At 34.4% G+C, this 17,463-nt stretch overlaps 1 protein-coding gene across 6 annotated transcripts in view; it reads right to left on the minus strand.

Moving 5' to 3' along the window:
* Positions 1-17,463, minus strand: part of CDK14 (cyclin dependent kinase 14) — a 591,939-nt gene that overhangs the window by 292,086 nt on the left and 282,390 nt on the right. For all 6 annotated transcript variants that reach the window (XM_065884381.1, XM_065884384.1, XM_065884382.1 and 3 more), the window contains one exon: positions 7,720-7,782. In XM_065884381.1, the coding sequence (XP_065740453.1) occupies positions 7,720-7,782 (63 nt within the window). The remainder of the gene's footprint in view (positions 1-7,719; positions 7,783-17,463) is intronic.

Here is a 17,463-nt window from a genome sequence, read left to right on the forward strand (position 1 = left end):
TACTCACATGAAGGCTGAACTTGTCTAGGACTTTCAGAAAAATCCCTGGAAGTGTGTACATACTCTGTTACTCAGCTAATTTCCCCCCTGGGTCCTCATGTTTGTCTTGGAAAACATGCAAACAAAGGGGTCGAGTGCAAGATCCATCTTAAACGGGAGAGAGGCAAGGTGAATGGCTTGAAGCTTGAAACCCAGGAGGGTACCTGTCCTATTTCCACTGGATACCACCGCCCCTGCCCCACCAAGCTGGGTAATTCCATCTAACAAATAAAATACCACAGGGCATACTTCTAACGACTATCTGTATTTCATCAATCTTTGGGGTGATTTCTTTTCAATCTGGGTTTTAAAGCACCGCTAGGAAAGAGTGGGCTGTTCAGTTAGCTGCCTTGATTCCTTTGTCTGATTCAAATCATTAACAAGCACATCAGCAGATGATGCCAAGCATACAAAAGACATGTTCTAAACAACGGAACGCACGCCCCACATCTTAACCAGAAATTCACTACTCAGACCCTCTCTGAACATCCAACACAATATGAATTGACACATGAATTTCACTTTCTTTTACTGTTAATCCTTCGCTGTCTAGATATGGAAAATCATTTTGTTATAACAAAAATAGGATGAAAAGGCTCAAAAGAAAACTGAGACTAGGTGTCAAATTTTTAAAACACTCCTGAATGGCTCCATGAAATAACCGTATTTCCCAAAATACAGAATAATGAAAGGCTCTATAATATTCGCTGTAATGCATAGTAGGAAATCATTACCAGCTAAATGAGAGTTCTAACGCAAAATATGGAGAAAATCAGGTGTTACTGGATTTTCTATCTCAACATTAGAAAGTCTCATTCAGGAATCAATTCTCAGTGCCATCTGTATGAGACAGTCTTAATTTGGCATAACATTATTCTGACTGTTATACACCTGCTTGCTCTTGGAAAAATAGCGATTTTTCAACCTTAATAATCCTCATATCTTTTTAATTAATATAGATATTGAGATAAAAAATAAAACTCAGCTTTATGTCCAAAGAATTTCAGATACTTCAGAGAACAAGGCAGATAATTCAGAATTACTTTACTTTGGATTACAGTTCTTTAAAAAAAAAAGACAAATGTTTTTACAAAAAAATCTTCTAGAAAAGTCATTAAGGTGACACAGCAATGAAGGTAATTACATAAAAACACAGGAAGACCCAATGTCATCATGGTAATAAGATTCAAGCACCTATATTTCTGGATATGAGCTGGAGACAGTATCAATTAATCTTTCTTTTCTTTAATGAACCTTAATTTTCAGTCTCTCATGCTTATCACTTTTTAAAGAACACATGAAAAGCTGAATGAAAGAGGGAATTTAGACTGTTATGGTCATTTTTTAAAAAACTGATCAATCTGTAAGTCACTGAGAATTATAAAATGAAGAACTCCAATACAAGTCTGCCTTCAACTCAGCTATGACAGTCAAAACCCAAGAAAATTCATAGTGAATGGTTTGTAAAGGGGGCAAAAATGAACTACCTTCTGCCCAAAATTCTAACCAGTTTCCTACATACCAATTATCATGTTCTAACAATTGATTGTTATACCTTTAATCATCATAAATATTTACAACAAGGCCAATGTCCTCAGGCTTTCGATTCAGGCTTTAAATTGTCCTTTAAGTAATTAACTGCTAAAATTACCCATTTGTCTAAAACTGATATAATACAGACCATTAGTTAATAGTGAATATTTATTTCAGAAGGCCATACTGAGAACAGACACATTTTGTAGGCAATTAAAGTAGCAAAGTGATTACAGCAATTTAGTTAACATTGACAATTTTTCTTATGAGTTTATTCCAGTGCTTACAAGGAATATACAGCACGAAAGATAAAACTTTAACAGATGTTTTGCTGGGATTTAATTCAAAATTACCATAGACTGGCCTATGCTTTACTATGAAATCATGAGTTATGCACTCTTTCAATTGTTCTTTTCTTCCCCCTCATTCTTCAGTGATGCATCACCTTTGTAACACTTGCAAGTCTACCTGATTCACAGTAAAGAACAATCGCCTCAATTCTCAGATGCGTGGCAACCCACCTTTTCACAATAAACAAGTATATATGAAACCTAAACAGATATGTACATTTTTATAATCCAAGATGAATGTTTAAAATATTTCCATATACTGTCATGCTGCATAGTGATGAAACCAAAAGTCAAAACTGTCAAATTTAGAAGCAAAAGGACTTGATCGCTATGTTTTCCTTCTGTTCACCATAATAAATATTCAGTATTTATTACATTCCTATCCTTTAATGATCTATGAACTATTTAACCAAATGCAGAGCTTCAGAGTTACTACAAGAACATGCTCTTTTAAAGATAATTGCTTATCTCACCTGGTTTTCACATCTTACATTTATAGAGAACCATTACAAGGTCTTATTTTAGCTCAACTGTTGTTTTTTTTTTTTAATCAGCATCTAGCACAGCATTATGAACAGTTAACTTAGTAAATATTATTCTTATGTTCTTCATTTTGCATTCATTGATTTAAGTGACAAGAAGTATCACCACATGAAAAAAAATGTTAATCCATCACACAGAAATACCCATGAGACATCTGTCACTGTGTCATAGTCAGACTTCTTTGAGAATAATTTCACCTGCAGTGCAGATCCTAAATGTAACCCTGGAGGAGTGCACTGTCTCTAATCAGACAAAACTGTGAAGAAAAGCCAGTGCATGATTAGCTGAGTGGCCTCCCATGGAAACCAACATGGTAATGAGGGCTGTTTACTTTCATGCACTACAATTCAGATGCCAAAACGCAGGCATTAACAAGATGCATTCTATTTTTTAACTTCCCATACCCTCAGAGAAGGTATAACTATTATCTTCAACATGAAAATGATGAAAAACCTATGTGAATGAGTACATATAAAGTCAGGTAAACAGGCTAATTACTGTAATTTAATATATGAATCATGCAATGTAAGGAAAAGAACATTGGACAAAGAATCAAAATGCTCTTTGACAAGTTCTTAATCTCAATGATTCTGGTCTTTATATAAAATGTGGCAGCTGAAATGGATGACTGCTTTAGGATGCTAATCCTGGAATGAGCCTGGCTATAGCAGAATCACTTAAAGAAGTGTTTTTCTAACTACATCAACATGTAATATTGATTACATATTACATTTTATAATATTACATATTGATCGCAATATTGTACTGTATTATAATCATGTAAATGTTATTTACAGCTGAGCCATTAAGTTTTATATGACTACTTTCTTCCCCTGCACAATAATTGTTTTTCTGGTGTTAGTAACTATCTAGTTCTTTTGTTGGTTGGTTTGCTTGCCTTTGTTGAATTTTCTTTGTGGTTATCACTAATTCAACACCAAATTCTTCTTCCATCTTATAAATCTGCTCAAACACATTTGGTATTCTATCTAACCCTTTCATCTTCTTAGAAATCTCTCCTGGAGACTTCTGACCTGCACCAATCAGACTGACTGGTTACCCTTTCAGCTCGATGCACAGTTGTTACCCTGGGATTCTTTTCATCATTGTCTTGAGGATATCCATCTCTCTTTTGTGGTAGCCTCTACTACCTGGTTTCCTTTCCTTTTCTGCTTCGGTTTATTCCCTGAGTTATAGTGCAGTACATCTTCAAGTAGCTTCCTGAGAAAGGATGCAAGGTATGCAAACTTTTCGACTCCTTGAACACCTGAAAATAATTATCCTACTCTCACACTTCATTGATAGTTTGTATAGAATTGTAGATTGGAAACAATTTTACATTGGAATTTTCAAGTTGTTGTCCCACTTCCATCTCCATTCCAGCGCTGCTGTTGAAGTTTAACATCACCGTAATTCTTGATCTTTAGTAGTAAACCTGTTCCCTTTCGGTAGGATCTTTCTTTGAAATCAGTGTTCTGAAAATTTGCAACAATAAATGTTATCATTCATCTATTATCATTAAATGTTCTGGGCATTTAATGGACCCTCTTAATCTTGAAGTTCACATCCTTCACATCTGGAAAAAGTATAGTTTAATGTTTATTGCTTTAATGACTCCCTCCTATTTTCTCCAGTCATTCAGATGGTTGATCCCCTGGACTGGACTCCAAATTTTCTGATACCTTCTTTCTCATGTTTCAGATTTGTATTTTATGCTCTATTTTCTGGTCAACTTCTCCAACTTTTTCTTCCATCCATTTTTACTGTTGTTTTTAATTTCTGTCATCATATTTTGAATTTCCAAAGCTACTTCATGTCCACTAATTTCTCCTTTTTAAAAATAACATAGCCCTGTGTTTTATAGATGTAGTATTTTCTTTTACCTCTTGGAGAATATTATTGATAATTTTTTTGAAGTTTTCTTTCTTTCTTTCTCCGTGTAATCAATGCAAGCAACTTTGCTTCCTCTGAGTTACTTATTTGTCAATTGGGGTCTTCATTGTAGAATCACCTAGATTCTTTAGGTCTGTTCTCTTGGACTGATCAGATTCTCCAGAAAGACGCTTACAACTTTCTACCTTGAGGCGTGGGTCTGATACCTGTTTTCTGAAGCACCACAGTCCAGGCCCTGTCTCTCATATATATATATATTAAAGTTTTACAGATGACTCTGCTGTGGAGCCTAGTTTGAAGACCTCTTTGATGATGACCAAAGTTTCTTGCACCCTTAAACATTCCAAGCACTGAGACAATCCAGTACATTTTGGCAAAACCTCAAAAAGCCAAGATGTCAATAGCTATGGGGAAATGGAAACTTATATACCAACACCTATCACTGCCTTTCAGTTATACAGAAAGGTATAAAAAGAGGTAAATCACATCATGCACTTTTGGAGGCAAAAATGTAGTAGAGTATCAATCTGTAACCATGTGAAACAATTTGTGAGTGAGAGTAGTTCCTGCTCCATATGACTAATATCTAGACTCAGTGTTGGCATCATATCTAATTTCTGTGACATTATTTATGCTAACTGCACATCTCATTCACCAGTGAATTTCCACCACACCTTAGGAGGTACGAGCTCCTGCAGTAATAAACCTTGTTTAATGCCCCAGTACAACCTGAACTTGAAACAGGTAGCAAAAACTAAGTATTTTAAGTACGAGGAATGATCGTAGGGTGAAAGAAAAGCTTGCAAAACTTGGGTAACAGCTGTTGAAACACAATTTCAAGGAGTGCAGCCTAGTAACTGAAAACCAGTAACCTAGAAGCTCAATCTTTCCATGACCATTAAGAGATTAAGGAAAAAAAAAATGTAACGGATGAAGCAGATTTACAAAGGCTACAAAAATCACCAGTGATACTGGCAATGCTTTGTGGAATGAGCTCTCTTTCTTTATTTCACCAACAAACTTGCCCATAACTAATGACACACAGTGTTGGTGAAAAGACAAAACAAGGATAATGGAAATCCAGTGATGCCATGGTTTTTTGAAAAGGCTCAGGCCAGCTCTTTAATCTTAATCCTGTCACTGAATTTGAAGTCTGGATATCAAATTTAGCTCAGAGTAGCCTCTGATTTCCACTGAGGCTGGTAGGCCCTGGGCTTCCACTAGCTGGACTCTCTACAGATTCCCCAGGCTAAAGTGGGAAAAGGGGGTGGGGAGGGGGGAAGGAATTCGGAGATTGGGGTTGACACATATACACTATTGATACTATGTATAAAATGGACAACTAATGAGAACATACTGTATAGCACAGGGAACTCTACTTAATGCACTGTGGTGACCTAAATGGGAAGGAAATCCAAAAAAAAAGGGGATATATATATATGTATAGCTGACGTATTTTGCTGTACAATAGAAACACAACATTGTAAAGCAACTATACTCCAATAAAAATTAATTTAAAAAATAAATAAAAATAAAGTGAGAAACAGGAGTAAGGATGTACTGTACTGTTGATTGTGAACCCAATCAACCCTAAGAAGAGAACATTAAATGTATAAATGAGACAATTTGAGATGTTTTAATGTTAAAAAAAGAATTATGTATTAATTATAATACTAATGTTTAAAGTTAAATTTGAACATGAACAAGATTAAAAAACAAATCTCTTCATCTGTTAAAATTTCTTGCCCAATCTAACCACTAAAAAAACTACCTATGTCAATGGATACAGATTTTTAAGAAAAGTGAATAGTCAAACAATTTAAAAGAAATCTAAACGAAACAAAAAAATCACAACAACAAAAAAGGAGATATATGAAAAAATCAACAAATACTGTAAGTACCATATTGACTCTATTACTTATTTTAAAAACAATGTTTTGTCAGATTTCCTACAAGTTCCTACATTTTAAAATTGTACAACATAGATGACCACCATAAAAACCCTCATTATTAATTTCATATTAAAAAGCACCTATAATTCATTAAGGAAAAGAACCAATCCAATAGAAAAATCAACATATAAGAACAGGTAACTTGTAATAGCAGAATTACAAGTGGTCAAGAGACATGAAAAGATGCTCAATGTCACTAGCAGTCAAGAAAATGTCAACATAAAAAATATTTCATTTTTTACTCATCAGAATGGCAAAAATCTAAATGACTGGTTAGTCAATCCTAGGGAATGTAGAGAAAAACAGTCTTTCTGTAATTTACAACCTTGTGGGCAAAGGTTCCAGTTAAATTCATTAAAACTGACATCACATCTCTAATTAATAAAGAAAACCCATTAACTAGATATTCAAAAGAAATGAGTATAAAGGTTTTATACTAATATCTACTCTAGAATCATTTTTAATAGGAACATTTTGGAAACAACCTCAAGATCTATGAATAAAGAACAGTTGCAAATTACGGTTTATTCATACTATGGAATAATATGCAGTTATTAGAAAGACTGAACTACATAGTCATGTATTGATTTTAAAGGATATCTATGACATATTCTAAGAGGAAAAAAAACTTATACAATATATATATATTATTTTTATAAAGCAAAAAGAAATAAACACATGTAATACCATACGTGCAAATATATCTCTCCTAGCAAAGGGAAAAGTACAGAAGAAAAAATATGCCACATTGCAAGAAAGGTGCAGATAATGAATGGGACGAAATGGAGACAAATAATTTTACTTCAAATACATTTATAAGTTTAGCCTTCAGATAAACTTTGGTATCTTAAGCTTGAGATTTTTGGACAATTTCCCAAGATGGTTGCTAGGTCAAATCTTAAAAAAACTTAGTTCTTTTTATACACAGTAATCCAATTTCTGGTAAAAGAAATGAAAAAAAAGCAGTAGGAAAAACCATTTTTATCTGTTTGTACAAACAAGTGAAATATATGCACCATGAATTCACCATAACACTGTTTTGGATCATAATAATACTTTATCTTGAAACCAACTGGTACTGCAATATGGAGCTCCAAGCTAGAGCTACTGGAGATTCCCCTCTTCTGAAAACAGTGTTATGACAGGATTCCAGTGGATTTTACTCATTACTGGCAAACGTTTCTCCATGAAGAAAAAAAACAGGATAAGGTCTAAATAATAATACCACAGTGAAAATATTTAATGTCAAAGCATGGCTTCCAATGTCAAAGCATAGCAATGACTACGGTTCACTTCAATATTACTCCTCTTTACACAATTTTTTTAAGTTATAGTAGAGAGATTAGATTTTTGCTCAAAACATGCACATGAAGAATGCTAACCCTTGACTTAAAAAGATCTTTTCCTACCTTCACATTATCTGGATGCAGCCCCCCAGGGTGCTTGTCCATGTACTGACATAAATCAGTATGCTAGAAGAAAAAGGGGAAAATGTATTAACATCCCTCTGGCTATAACACAGTGAATCAATATTTTTTTACTTCAAAGTCATCATTACATTCTGAACAAAGCAAATATAAGACAAGTGGGTGGATTTTTTAGTGTATGCAGTTGCATGCCCCTCCGCCCCCTGTTTTAACCACAATCAAATCATTATCTTTACCTCTAGGCTCTGTCTTACATTAAACATATCTGTATGTGTATTAGAAGGAATTCACATCCACAATTTTTTACTTTGTTAAATGCCTAATTTTCTCCTCATTGAACATACATCTCTTAACTGAAAAAAAAAAAAACCCTACCTAAAAATATATGTCTTAACTTAAAAAAACTAAAGCACATACACACACACAATTAACCAATCCAATTACAATTTCAATTATCTTGTATTTTCCAAGTGGAAATGCAGGTTATGATTATTTATGTTATATGAGATGAAAATACTACAAACAGATCATTACAGTAAAATTAATCATTGGATTTATTTGAGTGTTTCATAACTATATTTATTAAAAATAATTTTCAGATTCTCAGAACTCTTGAATATATTTGAGAAAATATTTACTTTATAAAACTTTATAAAGATTTACTTTATAAATCAATACAAATACTTGCAAAATTATAAATTAAGACAAATACATCCAGATATAACTTAAAAGGAATATCCCTAGATAGCAACTTATGCAGTTATTCCTTCAAATATCCCAAGCTCAATTTGCACACAATTATATATTTTCTTTTTAATGCTTTCTCTGTTTATATTATGAGTTACATAAAACTTGGAAAAAAACATGTAGAGTTGCTATATAAATTTTTCTAATCTTATTGGAGGATACTGTAAGATTTGTGACATTAAAACACTTAATCATTCTGTAAACGCCAGTGATCATGATTATTCGTGCCCCATTATCAGGCTTCAATTATTCAGGAATCATAAGTTTTTGATACTTTCAAGAACCTGTACCATGGCTATAGCCACGATGACAACAGTTCAGATTCCTTTATGAGTTTTTATTGCATGCCAGGTGGTAACTCCCAAGGATACAGAGCAGAATTTAGCATTCATTCATTATTCATCACGTATTTCTTGAGCACTTATTATCTTCCAGGCACTACACTAATCACTAAGGGCATAGAATTCAATGAAATAGATGCTGGTGGAAAAAACCAGGCATGTCAGTAATTACAGTGGAGTATGTTGTATATTAAGAACAGTACTGGGTAATGTTTGAGGACATAGCAGGGGGGAACTTATTGTGGTCTAAAGATTTCAGAAAGGCCTCCAGAAAGCATTACTTCTAAGTAAGACCTGAACAGAGAATGAAAAGGGTCAGCCAATGGAAGAACAAAGGGAAAGAAGATGGGACAGAAGAAATGCTCTTAGATATATTTTGAGACAATATTGCCTTTATCTTGCACCACACCCAAGGTGTTTAACTTCCAAATGAAAGTCAAGTTCCATGAGGACAGAAACTACATTTGATTTGTCTCTCTGGTCCAGTCAGTGACAGAGAAGAACAACTAAATAAATACAAGTGGAAACAGCTTTACATATAGTATAGCTCATTAAAAATGAGCCTAAAATATAATTATAATGGGTTCCATGGAGTTTTTCCTGACTATATAAAAGTTTTATTTCATGCATTTAATTAATTGAGGACTGATTTCTGGATCCCAAACTGCCACTTTATAACTCCATATAATTAACCTCTCTGTCCTTTCAACTAAGGCTAACACCTTCCCTAGAGATTTCTGAAGAACATATAAAATAGTACATGAAGCACTGACATATATACACTACCAAATATAAAATGGATGGCTAGTGGGAAGCTCCTGCATAGCACAGGGAGATCAGATCGATGCTTTGTGATGACCTAGAGGGCTGGGATAGGGACGGTGGGAGGGAGGCTCAAGAGGGAGGGGATATGGGGATATATGTATACATATAGCTGATTCACTTTGTTTGTTGTACAGCAGAAACTAACACAACATTGTAAAGCAATTATACTCCATAGATATTAAATAAATAAATAAAAATAAATAAAATAGTACATGAGAAAGCAGTTTTTAATCAATAGCATGATACACAAAAATAAGGTAGTATTTAAGATACTGCCCATTATACAGTAAGACTCATGAGGGGAAGAACTGTAATTTGCTCATTGCTTCACACACAACAAATAAAGTGGTAAATAGAAAGTACACCCAATCATAACAATAATCATATAGCCACATGTTAAAATTCCTATTAAAAATATAAATTTTCAGTTTATAAAACAAAATCAAACTCACACAAGCTAAATATACACAACAAAAAATAACAGAAAACCTGAAAATAAAGAAATAATATATCATATTATATATTACACATTTACATTATTTACGTTTTAGGATATTTATACTGGTAAATATCAATAAAAAAGCAAAAAATCAGCATATCAATATAAATATTAGACATATTAGAATTCAAAGGGCAAGAATCTGGAGAATCTCAAATGGAGGAAGAGACAAGAGGTAGTACAAGGTCTTATTTTTATACCCTAGCCAACTTCTGTTCTACCTGCATTAAAAACCGTTTTTTTCCCCTCTCTTTTGTAATACACAGTACTATGCCTGGAACTGCATTAGATGTGCCTAAATTACAAATTTCATCACATCTCTTCTTTCTTTTTAACTTCTCTCCTTAGTTCAACTCATTGGCTTATGTGACCTTTATGATTTGCACTGGTCCCGAAATACAGAACTAAACTTAACAATAATGCTGGGAGGTACGTCTCTGTCATTCCATTTTTTAAAGTCATCCTACACATACAAGTTCTGAACAGAAGGCCCCTATGGCACATGACCAACAGATCACTATCCACCGATGAGACACAGATAATCTCAGGTCCATCTGACTTGATCTCTGACTATTTCTTGTTCTAACACTAAAAGGAGTATCTTTAGACTAGGTGCCTGGTGACTACAGATCAAACCCAGTAACTCTTCCCCCTCCAATCTCTATCTTGGCTCTTGGCTAACATCGCTTCTTGCCCTCACTACATTATGCCTCACTTCATCTTCCTACACCCTCTTATTCACTCTATCACTGCTGCTGTTCTTCAGGGGAAGGCCTTCAGAAGCACTTGTGTCTGACAGGTTTATACCTGAATCCCTAAGAATACTTCATCAGTCTTCCGTGGAGTGCGTGGTTTTAAACGAAGCTATCAAGTGTGGCTAGATTTGCAGACCAAGAAGAGGAGTGACAGTAAAAAGGAGCTGTTAAGGTTCAGTCCCCACACTTGCATACATTTCTTTCAAAATCAAGTTCCTCCTTCCTCACTGTTGATTACCCATCAAGTAGCATTTATTTGAGAATTTACATAGGTACAGGAGTGTTTCAAGGGGAAGGAATCTGAAGAACGTATCTGAAACCATAACACCCTAAACATAAACATTCTCTGTAAAGGAGCCACATTTACAGTTTAGGTTTCTCCATGTTGGTTTCATTACTCTGTGGCTGGATCAATTTAGAAGGCAGGAGACAGATCTCTCTTCGTAAAAAGGCAGGATACAGAAAGACCACAAAATATCGAAAAGACTTCTTACTCATAAGCACTTTCACACAGTAGAATCTGTTAATTTCAATCATATGTAGACCTGAGAACTGCATGACTAACAGTACACAGCCATGAGTCTTAAAGAGAAAGACATAAAAGGAAATTACAAAGATAAATTATAGATATGATGACAATTTCAAAACAGGCCTGAGTGGAGAACAGCCCTTCAAAAGAGTACCAGGAAAGAAAGTCCAGCCAAAGAAAAAGATGAGAAACTAGCTGGACCATGACATTCACCTTTTCATATTTTCCACTCTCCATTCCTTACTCTTTTTGAAACTGACTTTGGGTGAGGGAAAAGCAGCAATATACTGCCACTGAAAGCCACTGGTAAAAAGGCTCTCTGAAGACCACAGAGTCAGAAAAGCTCTTGGACATGAAAGTTTACCCAAATTCCTGGGCAGAAACAAGTATAAGTCAATTATTAAGTAGGCTTCATCATTTAGTATGTGCTTATGTTTCTTTTCAATCAATGTATCATCCATGAAGTGAGGTTTTCCAACTTTTGGCCCTTCAAATGATCAGACCTCTTACTCAAGAGATATCAAGTTCCTCAGATAAATTATGCTTTTGTATTAGCACTGGTCTTCAGACTGGACTTTTCTCATTAAGCAGGAATCTAAATAGAGCCCCTTCCCTAAAACATGCATTTTTTCCAGTCTCTTATGTTAAGCATGGTGTCTACAATATTTGTCAGCTAATTTTGATGTTTTTCAGAAGCACTGACAAAATATGACATTGAAAATAGCACAGCCCTATTTTCCAGCATCTAGGTTAAAAATAAGGATGTCTTTCCATGGGGATAACCATCAGAAATCCTCATTTTGAAGTTATGTTACACACAGCCTCCACATTCTTAACTTCTTTTCATTTAGTTTTCCATTTTGACAACAAGAGTCAGTATATTCAGGCTTAGTGTAATTTTTAAAACATTAAAAACAAAACTGCTTCGCAAGAATAAGAATATGGAAAGACTCCAGAAGATAATAATACTAATTCTGAATTTCTTTCTTCTTAAGGAATAGGCTTATTTTATGAATAAATACCAAGACTCAGCTATATTTTTATTTTGAAATTAATGAAAAGACTTATAAAACAAAAAACATTAAGTGAAAACACGTGATTTAAAAAAAAAGGATGGGATATGTTAAGAACTAGTTGATAACATGTACAACTTGAAAGCATAAAAATATAGAGCCCTCCTTTTCCGGACTGAGTTTGATTGTTTAAGGAGCTCCCTGGTCCTCATCTCAGTTTGATTACACTCCTATCTCTTCCTTATAATGAGTAAGTGACCCATTATAAAAAACCTTTAAATAGTACTCTGACTGGTAAGAGAGCTGAAAATCAAGAAATCTGCAAATATCTAAAGGACAAGAGCAATTATTTCCACTCTTCAGTGGTACCACACGGGGTCCCAAAATTAATGGCAACGATGGCAACTTTCGTGTCTCTAAGGCAGCAAGTGTGGCAGACGCTTACTTGTGATGCTTAATCTACTACTGGCTAATGTCACCTTTATTACCATTGTCCCATGTCTGGGACACACCACATGCACTCTAACTAAAACCACACTTTAAGAACAGTTGCGCATTTTGGTAGAACTCACTATCGTTTTAGTTTTTAATCTGTTTCACCTGTAGCTCATTAAAGTTGTGTGATTCACTGGGGAATAGCTGCTGCTAGAGGCAACTGAAGAAAACTTATAGAAGTTGAGCGCTCCTTTCTTCTACAGCAGTCAATGCCATTTCCTCTGGCTATAATCTCTGTTTTAATCAGCCTGCATTGCTGTGAGAATTAATACATCAAATTACTGAGCAGCTAGTTTCAAACTGCTCTTATACGAAGTCCACAGGCTTAAACCGACTTTGCATTTTTTTCCATTAAGCTTTATAGTACTCATTTATTTATTCCCAAATCATAATTAATAAAATTTTAATGTTGTGAGTTCCAATACATAAGCACTGTTCATTAGTGAGAAAAAATGAAAAGAAACACTAATCAACTTCCCCTTTAAAACAAAACCATAGCCGTTCAAGATGCTTTATAGAGAAGGTTTGTACCCGCTATATACCACAGGGACCCACTTTTAAAACAGTGGTTAAAAAATAATTTATTTTAAAGTTTGTAAGTATTCTATTAAATGTTATTTAAGCTTTTTGCAAATGCATTGAAATCCCTTTTCTTTAATGACAAAAACAAGACATTCATGAACAAATACAAAAGTACTATCTCTTCCCTCAGAAATAAAAATTCTAATTATGATTACTGTGCCTTAAGTCGCATCATAGGACGTGGTATGACAATAGAGAAAATACGGTCTTCCAATCTGTTCCATACACCCAAAATTATGTTCTTAAATGGAATATTCTCAAATATTCTACTGTTCTTGTAAAGACTTATTTTATATATTCCAAAGCCTGTTTCTAGGTTATTTTATTTTCACCTGTTTTTACGCCACTTAGGAAATGTTTGAAATTCTGCCAGTAAACCACACACATATTTCCTGGGGAGGGCAAGGGTAGTTAACATACACAACAGTTAATACTATATAAAAATCCTCTCATAGTAATCACACTGCCTTGGCTTATTCCTAATTAAATTAGTCATTTTTTATCATATAATGTATTTTTCTCCTTTTGGGACATAACAAACCTAAATGTGACTTAGTGATCCCATCATTCTAACTAATTGGTTTCAGCTGTCATTTCTGAATCTAAAATGCATGGGCAGCCTGGGGATGGTGACTGGAACAGGAAGCACTTCCAACCACATTCCCATTGTGTAAAACCAGCAACCTGAAAGATCTTTTCCATTAAAACAAAAAACTTACTATTTGGCTTCTGGCAATGACACTACGGGTAGAGAGATTGTATAGGTCTACCCAGGCGGTAAGACTGTCGTGAGTCATTTTTCTCACATAAAGAGAATGCAGACATTTATTTTCCAGTAGTTCAAGTGTCTGAAGTAGTTTCAATATTGTAGGGGGTAATTCATAAACCAAACACATATCTATATCCATATATCTATGTCCATATCACTTCATAATACTTATAGAGGGGTATAAATGATAGTCCTTTTTTAAATTAAATAAATTGAAAGTATAGATTTGGGAAGTTTCAAAAATGGTGGAAATCTTCTAGAAGAAGAACACTGTGGTTCTACAGAACCAAATGCTATTACTGCATTAGAAGACTGTGTAAATGTGCTCTCTTGAAACAGTGAAGGAAAGAGTACTCAGCATGGTTTATATGCCCTCTGGCACACCATTCACAAGCCTAAAACATATAATAAATTTTAACAGAGTCAAATAGACACTTTAAAAAGATTTTCATGCTATTCTGAAGCCACGTTTAAAAGGAAAAAGAAAAGGCCAATGGGTATAAAGAATGGAAAGCTCTGATCATCCAACATCCTCAAGAATTTGAAAAAGAAAAGGTTAACAAAGTGGGCCACAAAAAACTTTTTGGAGTCAAAGTATGAGATGGAAAAAAAAAAAAAGGAACTGGAATAGTTCTCAGGAATATATTAACTCTGAAAACCTTTCTGGAGCTGCCCTGCTGGAAATATGAGAGATCCTGAAATTATAAGGTAAAAGTAACATGAGTGAAAAGATTAGAAACAGAGGAAAAGAGGAGAGAGGGAGGAGAAACAGAGGGAGAGAAGACAGAGGAATCAAAGGTGGCTATCCTGGAATAACTTTTTCTGGCTACAAAGTAGAAAAGACGAGCCTTTTTTATAATCTGGGGTCTAAGGGTTAAGAATAACACCCACATAGGGACTGATCATACCAGATGTGTGTTTCAGAAAACTTTATGAAATATACTGTATAATGAGCTTCAGGTACATGGTTTTTTTTTAAATTTTTATTGCAGTATAGTTGATTTACAATGTTACATGTTATTCTTCATTTTAAAAATAGTAATTCTGGAACACGTAATCACAAGGAAAACATTAAACAATTATAACTTGTTAACGTTGTCACCCTTTTTTTTGGCATACCAACTGATATTCAAAATATATTTTCAAACTCATAGTGGGTAAAGTATTGCAAATGTATAAAGATGGATAAACAGTATTCACTATTCAAGAGCTTACTGATGACCATGGGGGAAATAAGAACGATAACTCAATAATAGTCTCTCTCTTATCTTAAATGAAACATTCATAGCTTTGTTCCTATCATTTGACCAAGTAGTGACAACTTCAGGTGTTTTTTTTTCCCAAGGAAATACAGAAGGATGTATTAGAAGGAATGTTATTAAGATTCTGCAATGCAAAATACCTTAGAGTTATTAAACATGGTTATGAATATCTGATTATTTATGGAACAAGAGCTGTGTGCTACAGACTCCAAAATGGGACAAATCAAAATCTCTTGAGCGGGTGAAATAGTTTGAAAGATAAGTTTATACTACAAATGTAAAGCTCATTTATAGCTTCAATTAAATCCCTGGCTGGTGGGAATACAAATAATTTAGAATGATAAAGCTTTCGGGGAAAGTCCTGACAAACAATGAAGTATACGAAATGTATGTTTGTTATATATGATGAAAGAGACAACTTATACTGCTATTCCTGTGGCACACCTGAAGCATAAGCACATTATAAGGTAATGTACTTACATTTAGGTAAGATCTATTTTTTTCATTAAGTTAAATTATTTCAATATAGTACATAAAGGGGCAAAGATAGTTTAGGTTTCCTCAAACTCTGTGAGTAAAAGGATCACACCAACATTATTTTTTTTAATGCAAGTTTTTACCTACAGGGTCTAATGCTCTGAAGCATGAGCAGTTGAAGAGTAGTGAAACATACTGTTAAGGATCCACAAAAAATTGTAAAAGTTTTGTCTGAAGTAGCTCTTTTAATAGCAAAGAATAAAAAGACCTCAGATCACAGAGGGGGTTAAAAAAAAAACCCCATGAATTCTTGTATTCTGAGTACCGCCAAAAGTTAAAATGAAGTAGAGATTCCAAAGTATCTTTTTTCTTAGCATCTACAGTCAAAAGTCAAATTGCTGGCTTACCTGACCTAAAAAAAATTTACCAAAGAATAAATCATCACTCTGTTTCTTTTCTTTCACTACTTGCTTTTGCTCAATCCATGTACAAAGGAAATGTGCTTAATTCCTTGCCATGCAAGAGTATGAAATTAGGGATTCCCTGGTGGCGCAGTGGTTGAGGGTCCGCCTGCCAATGCAGGGGACACGGGTTTGTGCCCCAGTCCGGGAAGATCCCACATGCCACGGAGCGGCTGGGCCCGTGAGCCATGGCCGCTGAGCCTGCGCGTCTGGAGCCTGTGCTCCGCAACGGGAGAGGCCACAACAGTGAGAAGCCCGCGTACCGCTTAAAAAAAAAAAAAAAAAAAGAGTATGAAATTAAAGATACCCTGGAAAAAGAACTGCTTTATTTTTCTTTCTCCATCATTAGACACTTGCAAACTTGCCAAGATAATAACTTTCCCAGGAGCTTGACATATTTGCCAGATATAGTTGATATTCTGAATATGAATTCTGAAACTTCAAGAAGTGAAGACCAACATTATTGCTCCTCATGATGTTTTAAACTTTTATACCAAAATCTGTTATATATTCAGTGAATCAGAGCTAAAAATATCTTTTCATTTTCCTGACTGTACAATTTGCCATAAAAAGGTTACCGAAAAATATTTCAAGAGAAAGAATAAAGTCTCACTGAGTTTGTCTGGGATGAATTCAGGAAGTGCTTTCCTGATGCTGTGGTTGAAAATACCATTTGAAAGTCAGTCTTAGCAAACTTTAATAGAAGTTATTGGAGCTTAAATTTTAAATCAGTCACTAAAAAATTGTTAGAAAATCATAGTGGAGAATTTTGGCCAAAACATTTCAATATTTACTTCAAAATAAATTAGTAGGCCTAGCACGTAATTATTATAATCAACATATAAAGTTGGTTGTAATAATTTGTATCAAGAAAAACATAGCAAACACCATTCTTGACACAGAAGGTGACCACATTTGTACTTGACCCTTGATGCTACGTATGATACAAAAGCTTGTCGTAAGCAAGCTGA

This window comes from Phocoena phocoena, chromosome 9, assembly GCF_963924675.1.
Source record: "Phocoena phocoena chromosome 9, mPhoPho1.1, whole genome shotgun sequence".
Classification (NCBI taxonomy): Eukaryota; Metazoa; Chordata; class Mammalia; order Artiodactyla; family Phocoenidae; genus Phocoena; species Phocoena phocoena.